Source organism: Suncus etruscus, chromosome 7, assembly GCF_024139225.1.
Source record: "Suncus etruscus isolate mSunEtr1 chromosome 7, mSunEtr1.pri.cur, whole genome shotgun sequence".
Lineage (NCBI taxonomy): Eukaryota > Metazoa > Chordata > Mammalia > Eulipotyphla > Soricidae > Suncus > Suncus etruscus.
The window spans coordinates 90,968,683-90,987,115 of record NC_064854.1 but is presented as its reverse complement, the minus strand read 5'-3'; the positions used below and the strand labels follow the sequence as shown (position 1 = coordinate 90,987,115).

Below are 18,433 nucleotides of genomic sequence, written 5' to 3'. Positions count from 1 at the left end.
AAATGCTATAGAAGAGGATATGTAGGGAAAAATACAGAGTGAAAGAAAGAAACTTAGAATGACAATTGAAAGAACAATGCCAAAATCCTTAAAATAAAAAATAGCATCTGTCTCTCAGTCTGGTACTAGTCCTTATACCTAAAATAGTCTGTTTTTCTTAATAATTCTTCAAGCAGAAAGCTAAAAGGTCATTGTATTGATCAATAGTGATAACCTTAACATAATTTACTGCCCTATCCTGAACAGCCTCCAATTACTAGTATTCTATTTTTGTTTGTTTGTTTGTTTTTTAGGGGGTCACATCCAGCGCCGTTCAAGGGTTACTCCTGACTCCATGCTCAGAAATCGCTCCTGGCAGGGTCTGAGGACCATATGGGATGCCGGAATTCGAACCACTGTCCTTCTGCATGCAAGGCAAACGCCTTGCCTTCACACTATCTCTCCGGCCCCAATTAATAATAGTGTGTGTGTGTGTGTGTGTGTGTGTGTGTGTGTGTGTGTGTGTGTGTGTGTGTGTGTGTGTGTGTGTGTGGTTTTTGGGTCACACCCAGCAGTGCTCAGGGGTTATTCCTGGCTCCAGGCTCAGAAATTGCTCCTGGCAGGCACGGGGGACCATATGGGACGCCAGGATTCGAACCTATGACCTCCTGCATGAAAGGCAAATGCCTTACCTTCATGCTATCTCTCCGGCTCCAATAGAATTCTTAAAATAAAAAATTCCACTGCTGTCCATCTTCAGTGACTGTTATTCTATTCCCCTAGATCAGTGGTCGGCAACCTTTTTTTTCAACTCTCGCCAAAACCACAATTGAAATTTATTTTGAGAGACACACAGGGCGCGCACTGACAAAGGCTAGAAGCAGAGTCCTGACTCCTGGAGCGGCCGCCCGGCTGCCCAGCACACAGAAGAGCCAAATTAAAAGTGTAAAGAGCCACATGTGGCTCTCAAGCCACAAGTTGCTGACCACTGCCCTAGCTAGTACTTTTTCTATAGCTCTTCCACTCCTCTCTAGACACGCTTGTTACTCTCTCTCCCCTGGTTTTTCCTTCATAGCCTACAAAAAGAAACAAAGAAAAAGCATACATTCAAGAAATTATTATATTCAAGGGGCCGGGCGGTGGCGCTGGAGGTAAGGTGCCTGCCTTGCCCACGCTAGCCTAGGACGGACCGCGGTTCGATCCCCCGGCATCCCATATGGTCCCCCAAGAAGCCAGGAGCAACTTCTGAGCACATAGCCAGGAGTAACCCCTGAGCGTCACAGGGTGTGGCCCAAAAAACCAAAAAAAAAAAAAAAAAAGAAATTATTATATTCAAAAGGACAAGCTGGTAAGCAAAAGGCATTTGTCCTGAAGATGACATGCAACTAGAGTATACATAGGATAAAGTATTCACATCCAAATTAGAAAACTAAAAAAATTAAAAAATTCTAATTAAAAAATCAAAATGATTTTACACTGCAGTCAGAAATAAAAATAAAAATCATTACATTATAAAATAAATTTTCAATATGTAAACTAAATTAGTGTCTTGATTGAGCAATAGTTATATGTGAAATTTGTAAATATAGGTATTTCTTTTAAGAAGTCTATAAGTGGGGCCGGCGAGGTGGCGCTAGAGGTAAGGTATCTGCCTTGCAAGCACTAGCCAAGAAAGGACCAAGGTTCGATCCCCCGGCCTCCCATATGGTCCCCCCCAAGCCAGGGGCAATTTCTGAGCGCTTAGCCAGGAGTAACTCCTGAGCATCAAAATGGTGTGGCCCGAAAAAAAAAAAAAAAAAAGTCTACAAGTTATACTTAAAAATGTGGCTAAGGCTTGAAGAGGGCAGCTGAAGCTATAGTACATTGTAGCATTTGCCTTGCACGCAGCCAAAAGGATTCAATCTCCCACACTTCCTGTGATAAGCCTACTGGGAATGATCCTAGAGCCTACAGTAAGCCCTGAACACAGCTGGGTGTGACCTAGAACAAACAAAAAAATGTGGCTGGGTATCAGAGAGATAGTACACTGAGTAAGATTCATCCTTAGACTTAGATGGTTCCTTAAGCATAGAGCCAAGAGTAAGATACAGTACTGCCAGGAATGGAACCTCCACCCTACCCCCCCCCCAAAAAAAAAACCTCCCCAAAAATTCTACTAAGGAGTAAATCTGGGACTGTTAAGGAACCTGGGGACATAGGAGGAGCGCTACTCAAACCATGATGGTAACAGAGTTGTAACACTGAAAGTCTAAAACTCTATTTTTGACATCACTGCATATCATGAAATTTTTTAAGAAATTAATTCTAGTTTCACCAAATTTTAAAAGAAATATGGCTAAAATAAGACTAAAAGTCAATAAAATTAAAGTCATAAAGATTTTTCTGACTTTATCTTCTTATAGTTTTATATGGCTCAGCACAGAAAAATATGCAACAAAGAAAGCTAAGTATTTAGTCAAATATTCTGCTCACAATAAACTTCCATACAAAGAACCTTTATATTAATATGATACAAACCTACTTAAAAGTCAAACATAAAATTTCCATCACCCACCAAATGTACAAATATACAAATTCCTTTCATGAAACCACTCTGACAAACTCTCAGGAAAATGTTTCAAAAAGATTGTCTGCAAACCCAGATTCAAGTCTTGTAAACTAGAACATTACTTGTTCTCACTGAATTCTTTTTTTGTTTGTTTGTTTGTTTGTTTTGGGTTTTGGGTCACACCCGGCAACACTCAGGGATTACTCCTGGCTCTACACCTGAAATCACTCCTGGCTCTATGTCCTGAAATCGCTCCTGGCAGGCTCGAGAAACCATATTCAAAACACCATCCTTCTGAATGCAAGACAAACGCCCTACCTCCATGCTATCTCTCCAGCCCCATCACTGAATTCTATGTTTATTGATAATATGATTATATACTTAGCTATTTCTCCTTTAGTTTTTAAAATGTCCCCTCATTCTGAATGTTAGTTTTCATGATATATTTTAAATATATTTAATGAGGGCCGGAGAGATAGCATGGAGGTAAGGTGTTTGCCTTTCATGCAGAAGGTCATCGGTTCGAATTCTGGCATCCCATATGGTCCCCCGTGCCTGCCAGGAACAATTTCTGAGCATGGAGCCAGGAGTAACCCCTGAGCACTGCCGGGTGTGACCCAAAAACCACAAAACAAAAACAAAACAAATATATTTAATGAATATTTAGGAGCTAAACAAAAAAGGAAAAAAAAATAACAGAAGCCAAAGAAAATCAGTTCAACATAGTTACCTAGAGAAGTCTATTAGATACACTATATTAGCCATGTTTTAATTCTGTTTCTGGTTTTATTTTAATGCACGTAATATGTATCACAATAATAACCGATAATGATAGCATTATCGCAAGGTACGTACATAAATACAATTATGAAACCAGGGAACAGGGCAGTACTGAGTGAAGATGAAATAAATAAAACAGAAGCTGAAGCCGGTCAGGACCGAGTAAGGTTGAGGTTAGTGGCAACAGCATGTGCATGGTTTCTGGGAAACCTCCAATAAGACTGCTGTTAGCCCTAGCCCCGCACCTTGCCCAACCCAGTATGCTACATCTTCTTTCAGCTTCCCGCAAGGTTCAATGCAGCAATGCCCTGCTCCCAGGGATGGTGCAATCACACAGCCAGAACTTACCTTGGCAGTAAAAGGGCCTAAAGTTTAAAATGTTAATACAGCATACAATAAACACTGAACATGCACACTTCATACATTCAAATATTCTGAGAATTAGAAAACTACTACACAAAGAATACAGAACAATTTTTAAATATCCTTTAAAAAGTAGTAGAATAATACTATAGCATAAAATAGATCTTAACTGAAAAGAGTACCAAAAAGTAAAAATCAAAAAATTAAAATCACTCACTTTAACTGCCATTATTTGCCCACTTGGTTTGTGGACCATTTTGTTGACAGAACCATAAGCTCCTCGTCCAATTTCTCCAAGGTCTTTCAAATCCTCTGCAGTAAAATCCCAGTGTTGTTCAGGGGAGATCTTCAGTTTTCCTGATGACTCAATGCTGTGTGTTCTCAGTCTCTCTCTATAAAAATATTGGGAAGGAATTATTCCACATTCATATATAGATCTTAGCCCTTTTTCTTTTAATTATTCATAGTAAAACATGATGTCTCCTGTGTTACTAAAACTAAACTCAATACCTGAAGCAATTGTTTGCATCATCTTAGTTTCATTGAATTAAAAATGGTCTAAGTAGCCAATAGATATAGCATGTGAGATTAAAGAGATAGTATAGGAGTTAAGATACTTTTGTATATGACAACCCCAAATTAATTCCAACCATTTCTACAGGGCTCCAAGCATCAGAAGTGATACTTAAGCACAAAGTCAGAAGAAAACCCTGAGCACAACCAGAGAAAAAAAGAAAGAAAAGGTACCAGAAGTGAAGGAAGAGATGGAAGGGAAGGAAGGGCAGAGAAGAGGGGAGAAAGGAAGAAAGGCAAGGAAGAGGAGAACGAGAACAATAAATAAAAGAAAAAGAAAGAAAAGAAAAAAGAAAAAAATGACCATGTTCTGAAATAAACTAATTCAACAAAGCAGCTTGCACTTCCAAACCTAAGATTTTTTCAAACTCTGTTACATATTATCAAATGCAGAAAATAGAATTGTAAACCTTAATTCCTAAAGTTCTGAACTAATTATTTCAAGTCATTAAACAGTACAAGTTGTATAAACTTTCTTTATAAACATTATTTACTTGTTTATTGGAATCTCCTATAGGAAATGTTTAATTTTAAGACCCAGTGTCTATGTATTGTCTGACAGCAATAGCTATAAAAAATATCAGAATATCTAGGAATAATAAATCAGAATTTTAGTAGATTCCCCCAGAGGATTCTACCAAGGTTCAAAAATACTGCTAAGTATACTGCTTTGTTAATGTTAAAGGTAAGCTAAAGTGGGAAAATAAATTTTAACTTTTAGTTATTATATAATAGATAAATCAATAAGAGTAAAAAAAAAACAGTCATAAAAGCATAAACCTTCCAATGTTCATAAAATAAAAACTATTCTGAAAATTCCAATCTTGGGGCCAGAGCAATGACGCAGTGGGTAGGGCATTTGCCTAGCACACAGCTGACCTAGGACGGACCATGGTTCAATTCGATCCCCAGGCATCCCATATGGTCCCACAAGCCAGGAGTGATTTCTGAGCGCATAGCCGGTTGTAACCCCCTGAGTATCACTGGATGTGGCCCAAAATCCAAAAAAAAAAAAATTTTTTTAAATGTTCCAATATTTTTCATTTCAGTATCCTTTCAAAAATCCAATTTTGTGATACAAGCCAGAAATGTTTACATGCTTTTTACTTTTCTTACAAAGATTAGGAATAGGATTAGAGACAGTACAGAGGGTAAGGTGCTTGCCTTACACACAGCTGGCTCAAGTTCAATCCCCAATATAACCATCTTGTCCCCAGAGCACTGCTAAAAGCGATCCCTGAGTTCAGAGCCAGGGTTCAACCCTGAGTACCACTGGGTATGCCCCACAACCACCACCACCATACTACCAACAGGAGAAAAAAAAAGCCAGCCCAGGCTCCAGACATCCCACGCTGCCCATCATGTCTCAAGAACAACTTCTCATATTTCCTCCAAATGCAAAACCATTCTGCCCTAAGTAAGTCTGTCCACTTGGTGGTCATCATTAGAGCCCTGTTCTCATGGGACAGGATAAAAAAAGGAATTAAGTGTGTCCAGCTGCAGAATGAGAAACTGGCTTGATGAAAAGACTGCCTGATTCAGGCTACCATTTAATAAGACTAGAGATTTAAATTTTATGCCAATTCCCAAAGATGACATCCACAACTATCTGACAGTAAATCCTCACTCAGTGAGCCCTGCCAAACAGGAATTGGCTAAGACCATTATTAAAACTGTCTCTGGTGGCTATAGCTATGTAACAATGGAAGATCACAGCCTGTTAAATGGTACTATTAGTGGACAAGCCCAGCACTTTCAAGATCTTTACAAAATCTGGATTGATGCCCATCACTCAGACATCCATACATTCCTTACCACTTCATATGGAAAATTTCAAGGCCAGCCACTTTCATTTCTCCTCACAGAATATAAATGCAAGGCACCACAACTGCCAGGATTTTCTTGAATTAAATATTATTTATCTTCCCAAAGTATCATGTATATTGGTTCAAGAAATTTGAACCATCCTCATTTTATTCTAAATAAATGGGCTGGAGCTGCCTGCAGCATCTTTCTCTGGCCTACCTTGATCCCCTTCCTTTCCTTACTACACAGCTCAGGTTTCTGTGTGAGCAGAGAAGAACCCTCTAGTCTAGTCCCTCCCATCAACCCTCCTTTTCCTAAACCATGCTGACAAAGACATTTCAATCTATACAATATACTTTCAGGCAGACTGGAACTAGCATTTCTTTCTCCTATAAAATATACAGCTCAAACTTCAGTTAAACAAAGTAATGAGGGGCTGAAGCAATAGCACAGCAGTAGGCCATTTGCCCTGCACGCGGCCTACCTAGGACAGACCTGGATCCGATCCCTGTAATCCCGTATGGTTCCTGAGCCAGAAAAGATTTCTAAGCACATGGCCAGAAATAACCCCCGAGCATCACCAGGTATGGCCCCAAAACCAAAAACAAAGTAATGAATTATTTTGTAATTATTTTTATCAGACTTAGAAGACTAAGCTTGTTTAAGAAAATAACCTCTAAAGCACATATACCTCTAGCCACATTTTATACAATCAATTCAATACATCATTGTCTTAAACACCTGAAATTCCACCATTTCAACCACCAAATGAAATAACAATGAGGAAACAAAAGAAGATGCCTACAGTTTTAGTATATGAACAGAAATCCTGGTAAATTTCAAGTCCACCAAAAACCTGAGTCATATACATGTAGACCCAAAATCAACACTTAAATGCTTTAGCAACAGAAATAAATGAATCATTACCCTGCAAAATTAAACAATACATAGATGAATAATTCAACCAACTCAAAGAACTCATTTAGAAAATGACAGAATTATACAAATGGAACTAAAGGGGGAAAAAAACATGTTAAGAAGCATAGTGGCAGAATTATACACATGGAGAACTGCATAGACAAACTTGAGAACAAATTACAAGGCAAAATGCATAAGTCAAAAAAGAAAGAAGAGACATGACAATGGAAGAAAATGTAAGGTACTTAATGAACAGAAGAAAAGAAATAATCCCGGAATTATAGGAATACCAAAAGGGGAGGAAAAAGAAAAAGGAGTAGAACAAGCAGTATGGGAGATAATAGAAGAGAACTTTCTCACTCTCTGCAAAAAGACTGCTATACAAAGCCAGGACGCAAAAAGAGTGCCAAACAAAATAGACCCTAACAGGAAAACAAAACATAAAGTAATCCAAGTCACAAAAAAAGAGAGATGGGCTTTTTACAGCAGAAAGGGAGAGAAAAAAAATCAAGTATAAAGAAAAGAACATAGAATCAAATCAAATCTTCCATTTGAAACAATTCAGGCAAGAAAAGAGTGAAATGACATATTCAAACTACTGAATGAAACTTTCAACCTAGAGTCCAACTACTCAGTAACATTCTCATTTACAGGGATGGAGAGTTAAAAATATTCTGTCAAAAAAAAAAAAACAACTTGCAATATTCATGTTAATCAAAGCCACTCTAAATGAACTAATCAAGTATTAAATATATAAATGAAATACCCAATTATAACAGTAATAATCCTGCACAATATAATGGCGCAACAGCCCTTTCAGTTAATTGGGTCTTTAAAAATAAATGGACTAAGCTCTCATAAAAAAGTACAGAGTAGTGGATTAGATCAGGAAACAAGACCCAGCCATCTACTGCCTACAGGAAACACACTTAAAATGTTCAAGACACATACAGTCTCAAAGTAAAAGCACAAAAAATAATTATACAAGCTACTGGGAGAAAAAAAATGGCACAACCACATTGCATAAAACATCAACAAAGTACTTAGAGACAAAGATGAACACTTCTTATTGATCAGGTGAATTATAGACCAAGAAAAACTAATTCTGATCAACATTTATCACCAAATGTAGAGTCAGCAAAACAAGAAAGTATTTTGCTAACAAATCAAGCAAAACATATGGACGGAAATAGGATAGTAGAGGGAGATTTCAACATGCCATTATCACCACTAGACAGATGCATAAGGCAGAACATTAACAAAGACTTAAAAGCTCTAAATGAGAAACTAGAAAAACTACATCTAATGGATCTATACAAGACCTTTTATCCTCAAAAAAGCTGAAACTGGGTTCTTTTCACTTATACATGGAAGCTTCTCGTAGATAGAAGATACTTTAGGACAAAAAACTAACTTGCATAAATCACAAATATAAAAATTATGCCAAGCACCCTATCAGAACACAAGGACACAGAGAACAAGATTGACTGTAAAAAGAAGATATTAGGGGGGCTCGGAGAGATAGCACAGCGGTGTTTGCCTTGCAAGCAGCCGATCAGGACCAAAGGTGGTTGGTTCGAATCCCGGTGTCCCATATGGTCCCCCGTGCCTGCCAGGAGCTATTTCTGAGCAGACAGTCAGGAGTAACTCCTGAGCAATGCCAGGTGTGGCCCAAAAACCAAAAAAAAAAAAAAAAAAAAAAAAAAAAAAAAAAAAAAAATATTAGGGGCCAGAGAGATAGCGTGGAGGTAGGGCATTTGCCTTGCATGCAGAAGGAAGGTGGCTAGAATCCTGGCATCCCATATGGTCCCCCGAGCCTGCCAGGAGCGATTTCTGAGTGCAGAACCAGGAGTAACCCCTGAGTGCTACCAGGTGTAACCCAAAAAGACAAAAACAACAAAAAATCAACAACAGCAGCAAACAAAAAAAAACAAAATAGAAGATGTGAGGTGCTGGTGACCTCTTCTGCAGACCCCAGCAACCAGGATATCACTGTTCCTTTTGAAACTGGTAAATGGCATGACTCTGCAGTGGGGGTGGGAGGGTAGCTGACAGGCCTTTGTACTAAACCCTCAGCATGGATATGGGACCCCCAGGCCAGGCATTCACAGCAAGGCCGGGCAGCTGGTCCCCGGGTCCCCCATCCTCAGGATCTATTTAGTATGGAATTCTAGTAGACATGTCTTTCTTTAAAAGTCATGTAAGAAAAAGGTTATGGGGATTGTTGGTCCTGATACCTTGGCCCCCAAATGCACCAGTAATATTTGTGGCATTGTTTCTTTTTGTACAGGCATATTAAAATGGGAAAAGATTACATATGCAAATGAGTTCTTATAATAGAGATGAGAACAAAACATTTTAAACTGCAGTGGGACTTACACCCTGAACACCTGGCATAGTGAGTTGGTTTAGACCAGTGGTCGGCAATCTGCGGCTCGCGAGCCACATGTGGCTCTTTACACACTCTTCTGTATGCCAGGAGGCCTCTCCAGGAGTCAGGACACTGCTTCTAGGCTCTGTCACTGTGCGACCTGTGTGCAGCCCCAGCGGTCAGTGCCACACAGCTCCAGTCGGGTCATGTGGTATAGGGGTCGTGACTTTCTGTGTGACATCACACAGGTCCAGTCAGGTCATGTGGTATGGGGGGGCGTGACCCAAAAACCAAAAAAAAACGTGGCTCAAAATAAATTTCAATCGTGGTTTTGGCGAGATTTGGCTCAATTGAAAAACAGGTTGCCGACCACTGGCTTAGACTTCAGCTGATCGGACACTGACCATTTACCCCTGAACCATGGACACAATCTGAGGAAACAAACATGATTTCCTACGTCATCAGGAATAAGAACTCTTAACAAGGAAGGCTCCACTACCACCATAGCACTGACTTACTCCAAAGATGGTACTTATGACACCATGACAACCTAGGAACAACAACAGTTTGTTTTTAGGGCAGGATTCTCTGCAGTGCTACCTAATGGTGAGACAAAACCAGAAGACGTTATACATCATACAGCCTTAACATAGTACCAGTACAGAAACCAGAATCTGTAAGTACAGAAACCCAACAGCAACAACTGTGTTGCTGAGAATGTCTAGCAGTGGTCGGCAACCTTTTTTTTCAACTGAGCCAAATCTCGTCAAAACCACGATTGAAATTTATTTTCAGAGCCACACAGGGTGTGCACTGACAGAAGGTAGGAGCAGAGTCCTGATTCCTGGAGCGGCTGCCCAGCACACAGAAGAGCCAAATTAAAAGTGTAAAGAGCCAAGTGTGCCTTGGCTCGCGAGCCGCAGGTTGCCGACCACTGGCTAAGTGGTTGGACAACCTAGTAGGTCTGGTGCCTGGAGTTGGTCTTATGAAAAAATACTTCAGGGTGGGGTCTCCTTGTTTTTAGGCCAGAGATTTCCCCTTCCAATTTCTCCCATATTTTGCTGTGCCTACAGAATGAACAACAGCTGCCACATACACACATCTTTCATTTTTTCTAGTCCATCTAATATCTTTCTTTTGTTTGTTTTTTTGAGGCCACACCTGTTTGATGCTCAGGGGTTACTCCTGGCTAAGCGCCCAGAAATTGCCCCTGGTTTTGGGGGACCATATGGAACCCAGGGGGATCGAACCGCGGTCCTTCCTTGGCTAGCGCTTGCAAGGCAGACACCTTACCTCTAGCGCCACCTCGCCGGCCCCATTCATCTAATATCTTAAAAAAAAAAAAGGCATACTAAAGCTTCTGCTATTGCATTAACGACTTTATTGGTGATACAATAATTATCATGAATATAACCACTAATGAACTCTCTTTTTCTTTAATTTTTTTTGATAACTTTGATAACTTTGCTTCCTGTCACCCTGAAACAAATGTATTATGATCACTTATGTCCACTATGATACATTTTCTTTTAACAAATTTATTAAATAAAAAATAGTATGAGAAAATCAAAGATATGGAGACTAAATAACATCCTGCTCAATATCAACTGGATAAAAGAGGAAATCAAGGGAGAAACAGAGATTCATAAGATAAATAATAAAGAAACAAACTGCCAAAATCTATGGAATACTGCAAAAGCAGTAGTTGGAGGGGGCACACAGTCATACAAACCTACATTAAAAAAGAAGAAAAAGACAAATCAATAACCTAAAGATACATCTTAAATATCTGGAAAACCAATCGCAAAAGAACCCAAACATAAGCAGAAGAAAATAACAAAAACAGCAGAAATCAATAATACAGAAACAAGAAAAATATAAAAAATTGATGAGACCAGGAGCTGGATTTTGAAAGAATAAACAAGACAGATAAGCTATTGGCAAGACTCACAAGGAAAAAAAAGAAGAAAATACTCAAATAAAACAAATTAGAAATGAAAGCTGAGAGATTACAACAGGACACCAAGAAATCCAAGCTAAAATTATTATTATGAATAACTGTATTATTATGAATACAGCTTATATGAATAACTGTATTCTGTGAAGACCGAGAACATAGTAAATATGGACAATTTCAAAAGAAAATATAATCACTAAATATTAAATGAGAAGTAGAAAACCTAAACAAACCAGTCATGAGTAAAAAAAAACTGTAACATTAATTTAAAAATTCCCCAAGAGGATCGCTGCTGAACGTCATTGCAAGTGGCTGCTGAGAGACCATCAGCTGTGGATTTTGAGAAAATTTTGAGAACATTCACATATGTGTAATCTACATAATCTGAAGTGAGCTGGCACTGACCAAGGAAGGTGGAGCCTGACTACTGCTGAACTTCAAGGCAAGTGACTGCAGTCTGACCACTGGCTGCAGCTTTTAGGACTAATCCTGCCCAGAAGTGTCTTTGGAAGCTACATGATCGGGGTGAGCTAAAACGACCCAAGAAATGTGGAGTCTGATAGCCACCAGACTTCATTGCAAGCGGCCACTGCCTGACCATCTCCTGCAACTTTTAAGACCAGTCCCTTCAAGAAGCACTGCAGAAGCAACATAATCAAAGGAGAGCTGGCACCTAGTCAATAAATTCTAGCACAACATGCAGAAAATATCACACACACTACAGGCATGACAATGGAAAAAAAAACACAGGCCAACACCATGCATAGAGAAGATGGCAGTACTGATGCCTCAAAATGTAACAACCAACTACTTAGCCTCAAAGATAAGAAACTTAGAAAAAAATATATAAAGGATGTTAATATCACTCAAACAACGCATACACCAAGCTGAACAGACCACAATGAAGAATCAAGAGGATATGAAAAGAAAATCAGAAAACTCTAACCTGGGGCCGAGCGGTAGCGCAAGCCATAAGGCATCTATCTGCCTTGCATGCACTAGCCTAAGACAGACCTCGGTTCAATCCCCTGGCGTCCCATATGGTCCCACAAGCCAGGGGCAATGTCTGAGCAAATAACCAGGAGTAACCACTGAGCATCACAGGGTGTGGCCAAAACAAAACAAAACAAAATCCCTTCAACCTGAAATAACAGGCTAAAAAGTGTGGTAGGTGAAATAAAAACCTCACTAGAATGCCTCTCCAACACAGTAATAGCAGCTGAGGACTGAATCAGTGAGCTGGAAGATGAGGTGCCTAAAAGCTCCATACAACAAGAGACTGGGAAAGAGCCTTAAAGAAAATTATCAGACAATGGCAAAAATATTCAAAGAATGTGAACAGATGAAAATAGATGATTTTGATAAACTGAACAGAAACAGCATACAATCATTGGTGTACCAGAGACCAAAGATGGGAATCTCAAGGAGAATCAACAGTCAAGGAAATCATTACAGAGAAACTCCCAGAGCTAAAGAGTGCATGCAACCAAATCCTGCATATACAAAGAGTACCAGCTAAGAGATCCTAGTCACAATGACAAATCATACAAATAAGGAATAGAATACTAAAAGCAACAATATCAGAAAGGGAAATTACATTCAAAGGAGCATCCTTATCATTTAGAACAGACCTGTCACAAGAAACCCTCAAGGTCAGAAGGCAGTGGTGGAATATAGTGACAAAACACAACAAAATGAATGCTTTGTCTAGAATATTGCACACAGCCAGAATCACAGTCAGGCTTGAAGAAATTATATATAGCTTCATGGATCAACAACAGCTCAGGCACTTTACTGACTCAAAACCAACCTTAAAAGAAAACCTGAAAAGTCTACTTTAAGGCAAGACAGAACAGACACACCATACTCCTATATAAAGATGACACTAAATCCCATGACAATTATCTCTCACAATATCAATGGATTAAATGCATCAGTCAATAAGACACAGAGTGTCAAAATGGATCAAAAAGCAGAATCTAACATTCTATTGCCTACAAAAAATACATCTGAATAGACAAAACAAATATAAGCTCAAAATCAAAGATTGGAAAACAATCATCCAACCAAACAAGTCCCTTAAAAAAGCAGGAGTGGCCAAATTAATATCAGAAGACACAAACTTTAGACTTAGAAAAATTATAAAGGACAAAGTTGGACATTTCATAATAATCAAGGAATATGTCAATACTCCTTAAGCATTGTACGGATTTAATAAATCTCTCTAAAGACATCCATGACATTCTTCAAAGAAGGTGATCAAACAGTCCTGAAATTCATTTGGAACAATAAATGCCCACGAATAGCTAAACCAGCCCTAAAAAATGGGGGGGTGGGGGGGGAGTATCACTTTCCCAAACTTTAACATGTACTGCAAAGCAATAGTCATTAAAAGACCATGGTATTAGAATAAATGCCTCTTTTTCTATATTTTATTAGTTGAGTTTTGAGAGTTCTGTAAGTTCTTTCAACTATGACTAGTCCTTGGAAATTACATGAGATGGTAGTGATATGTTTGATTTGCCATTCCTTACAAAATGATTAAAAAGCTTTACTGGTATAGGCCGGGCCATTGTCTGTCTTTATGATTAGGAGATACACATAACAGCAAAGTATTGAAGCATGAAGATGCAAACGGCTTTAGCTCATTCTAAGTTCATTTTACCTTCCCATATAAAATAGGAATGTGTATGTACCACCACATAGGGTTTCTATGAAAAAAATAAGTCAACATGTGTAATATTCATTGCCACAATTCTTTAGTATGAAACCCTGGGGGCTTGGCCCCAGCTATATATGTTCTTGTATTCAAAGATGCACAAATGGTACAAGTATTGACTATCTGTCTAGCTTTCTTCCATGAAATATGACAGTTGACATGCAAACAATGGGCATCTGTATGAAGTGCTCCATGTTTTTCTACAGGCAATTTAAATATTGGCATAGCCAGATGATCAGCATTTTCATTCCCATTGGAGAGCAAAGTGAGTGACTCTTATGTAAGTGATAAATATTGCCTAAGAAAGTTTTCACGGAAGTGCTTGTAATTCCTGCAGCAAATCTTAAACAGCTTGGTTATGAGCATTTAAAGAGGAAGTTATTCTGCCTGGAAACAATCTTACTACAGTAAGCAGAATTGCTGACTATATTGCCCGACCCTGAAACATGAAACAAGTAATTTAAAGTAGCAAGTTCCACTTGTTAAGCAGACTTGTAATTAGTATCTACTGTTTTGCTCAAAAAAGGGACAGAAGACTGACTTTTCCTGAAAATGATGCGTGAGTGTATAACATGGAGGCAGAAGGTTTAAGAAAGGAGACGATAATAGATGGGATCACAAAACGTGTTCTCTTAAAGAAGGCCCAGGATTTCCGGAAAAATCAGATAGTGCTAGTAGAAAGGGACTCACAGAGAGGTAATATTTATTCTATCCTGTTTTTGGAATGGGCAGATTATTATTTCAGGAGCAAACCTAACATGAAAATTTTTCTAAGCTTTACATTGATAAGAGCAGAGATCAATTACAAATAGGGCACAAACATGATTTGTGTAAGTTCTGAGTGCAGAATCCCAAGGGAGGGACGGATCCAATTTATATATCCTAAGAGTTTTTGAAAACCATTAAGAATCCTTAGATTTTTGTGACAGAGAAATCTTTTGGGACTCACTGAATTATGAACCAACACAAAGCCCAACTATTGAAATGGATGTAAAGTCAGCATGTTTTCTGTGGCTATTCTTAAACCAGAACCCTGCAAGATGATGACAAAGTCATGAACACATTGATATTCCTGATAAGTCTGAGTTTACAGTAAGATGTCATCCCTGTAATGCACCAAATATACTTGGGGAAAATTTTTGCAAACTGGATGTAAAATCACATCAACTAAATACTAACAATTGTAGTTGAAATCGCCATGCCCTGAGGCAAAACCATCCACTGAAATCACTGCAGAGGGGTCCTATTATTAAGAGAAGGAACTAAAAAGGCAAATCTATTTCTGTCTCTTGGACGTATGGAAATATTAAAAAAAAGTCATTTAAGTGAATTAATATCAAACGCCAGTGGCTACCAGTGAAGGTAAGCAATTCTGCATCTTGCCCATTGAAACCATATGAGAATTTACAGACCTTAAATCAGTTAAAAGTCTTGAGCTACCCATCACTATTGAAAAAATTAGAGGGGTAATCAAATGTCTGCCCAAAAAGAAAAGCCCAGGCCGAGATGGATTTACTAATGAATTCTTTCAAACCTTTCAAAAAAAAACTACCAATCCTGGTCAGACTCATGTAATTGAAAAAACAGGAACACTTCCAAACAGCTTTTATGAAGCCAACATCACCTTGATACCAAAACCAGACAGAGATGCTACCAAAAAAGAAAATTACAGAACAATATCCCTGATGAGCACTGATAAAAATATCCTCAACAAAATCCTAGTGAATAGGATCCAACACAGAATCAAGAATACCATTCACTACAACCAAGTAGGTTTCATCCCAGGAATGCAAGGATAGTTTAATACCCATAAATCTATCAACATAATACAGAACATCAAGAAAAAGAAAAATTAAAGTCACATGATCATATCAATAGATGCAGAGAAAGCATTTGATTAGGTCCAACACCCATTATTAATAAAAACTCTCAGCAAGATGGGAATGAAAGGAACAATATAGTCAAGGCCTACTACCACAAGCCAGTGGCAAATATTATCCTCAATGGAGAAAAACTAATAGCCTTCCCTCTAAATTCTGGTACAAGACAAGGCTGTCCGCTCTCACCACTCCTCTTCAACATAGTACAGGAAGTACTTGCTATAGCGATTAGGCAAGAAAAAGATCAAGGGCATCCAGATAGGAAAGCAAGAAGCCAAGCTCTCACTGTTTGTAGATGACATGATACTCTACTTAGAAAACCCTGAAGACTACGAAAAAGCTTCTAAAAAAAAATAGATTAATATAGCAAGGTGGCAGGCTACAAAATTAACACACAAAAATCAATGACCTTTTTATACACCTATAATGATAGGGAAAAGTGGACATTAAGAAAAAAAACCCCGAGCTCAGCAGACATTTTGGGGATTCCCGGCTTGCTTCAACCTGGGAACTTTGATCTTCTCTGGCATTCATCCCCTGACGGCTTGCCTCGGCTGAGGTGTGTCTTTCCTGGCCAGAGTTGTGGATAAAACACACTCTGCTGGGCCCCTTAAGCTCCGCAGACATTTGGAGTCTTCCCCCTGCTTGCTTCAACCTGGGAATTTTGATCTTCTCCAGCATTAATCCCCTGAGGACATGCATCTGCTGAGGTGAGTCTTTCCAGTCTGGAGTTGCAGATAAAGCTGACTGCTGGGCCCCTTAGGCTTGGCAGACATTTTGGGGCATCTCCCAGCTTGCTTCAACCTGGGAACTTTGATCTTCTCTGGCATTCATCCCCTAATGGCTTGCCTCGTCTTTCTGGGCTGGAGTTGCGGATAAAGCTGACTCTGCTGGTCCCCTTAAGCCCACCTATAAGAGGTCGAAGCAGAAGTGCGCAACTACTATGAGGTACCACCTCACACCACTGAGATTGGCACACATCACAAAAAAGGAAACAAGCAGTGCTGGCAGGGATGTGGAGAGAAAGAAACTTTTTTTTTACTGCTGGTGGGAATGCTGTCTAGTACAACCGTTATGGAAAGCGATATGGAGATTCCTTCACAAACTGGAAATTGAGCTTCCATACGATCCAGCTATACCAAATCTAGGAATATACCAGAGAAACACAAAAATACAATACAAAAATCCTTTCCTTACACCTATATTTATTGCAGCGCTATTTACAATAGCCAGACTCTGGAAACAACCAAGATGCCCTTCAACAGATGAGTGGCTAAAGAAACTGTGGTACATATACACAACGGAATACTATGCAGCCGTCAGGAGAGATAATGTCATGAAATTTTCCTATACATGGATGTACATGGAATCTATTATGCTGAGTGAAGTAAGTCAGAGGGAAAGAGAAAGATGCAAAATGGTTTCACTCATCTATGGGTTTTAAGAAAAATAAAAGACATTTTTAACATTATCTCAGAGACAAGAGAGATGAGGGCTGGTAGGTGCAGCTCATGATATGAAGCTCGTCACATAGATTGATGAGTGCAGTTGGATAGATGACTACACTGAAAACTATCATAACAATGTGAATGAATGAGGGAAGTAGAAAGCCTGTCTCGAGTACAGGTGTGGGGGGTGTGTGGAGGAGAGAGATCTGGGAAATTGGTGGTGGAATGTTGCACTGGTGAAGGGGGGTGTTCTTTACATGACTGTAATCATACAACTATAATCATATTTGTAATCATGGTGTTTAAATAAAGAAAAGTATAAAAAAAATGAAAACAACCCAATTCACATTAGTGCCATACAAACTCAAGTATCTTGCATTCAACTTGACCAAAGACGTGAAGGACCTATACAAAGAAAACTATAAAACCCTGCTCCAAGAAATTAGAGAGAACACATGAAAATGGAAACAAATACCCTGCTCATGGATTGGCAAGATTAACATCATTAAAATGGCAATACTCCCCAAAACATTATACAGATTTAATGCAATACCTCTAAAGTTACTCATGACATTCTTCAAAGAGGTGGATCAAATACTTTTGAAATTCATTTGGAAACAATAAACACCCGTGAATAGCTAAAGCAATCTTTGGTTAAAGGAATATGGGAGACATTATTTTCCCCAACTTTAAACTGTATTGCAAAGCAATAGTTATTAAAAAAAAAAAAAAAAACAAAAAAAAAAAAAACAGCCTGGTATTGAAATAAAGACAGATCCTCAGATCAGCGGAATAGGCTTGAGTACTCAGAGAATGTTCCCTAAACATACCTAATTTTTAATAAAGGAGCAAGAAATCCTAAATGGAGCAAGGAAAACCTGTTCAACAAGTGGTGTTGGCACAACTGGTCAGCCACTTGCAAAAAAAGTGAACTTAGACCCTCAGCTAACATTGAGTACGAAGGTAAAATCCAAATGGATTAAAGACCTCGATATCAGATCTGATACCATAAGGTATATAGAACAACACATAGGTAAAACACTCCATAACATTGAGACTAAAGGCATCTTCAAGGAGGAAAATGCACTCTC

At 38.8% G+C, this 18,433-nt stretch overlaps 1 protein-coding gene across 2 annotated transcripts in view; it reads right to left on the bottom strand.

The window, feature by feature from the left end:
* The window catches only part of MAP2K4 (mitogen-activated protein kinase kinase 4), a 189,143-nt gene that overhangs the window by 89,579 nt on the left and 81,131 nt on the right, over positions 1-18,433 (bottom strand). For both annotated transcript variants that reach the window (XM_049776912.1, XM_049776913.1), the window contains one exon: positions 3,888-4,062. In XM_049776912.1, the coding sequence (XP_049632869.1) occupies positions 3,888-4,062 (175 nt within the window). The remainder of the gene's footprint in view (positions 1-3,887; positions 4,063-18,433) is intronic.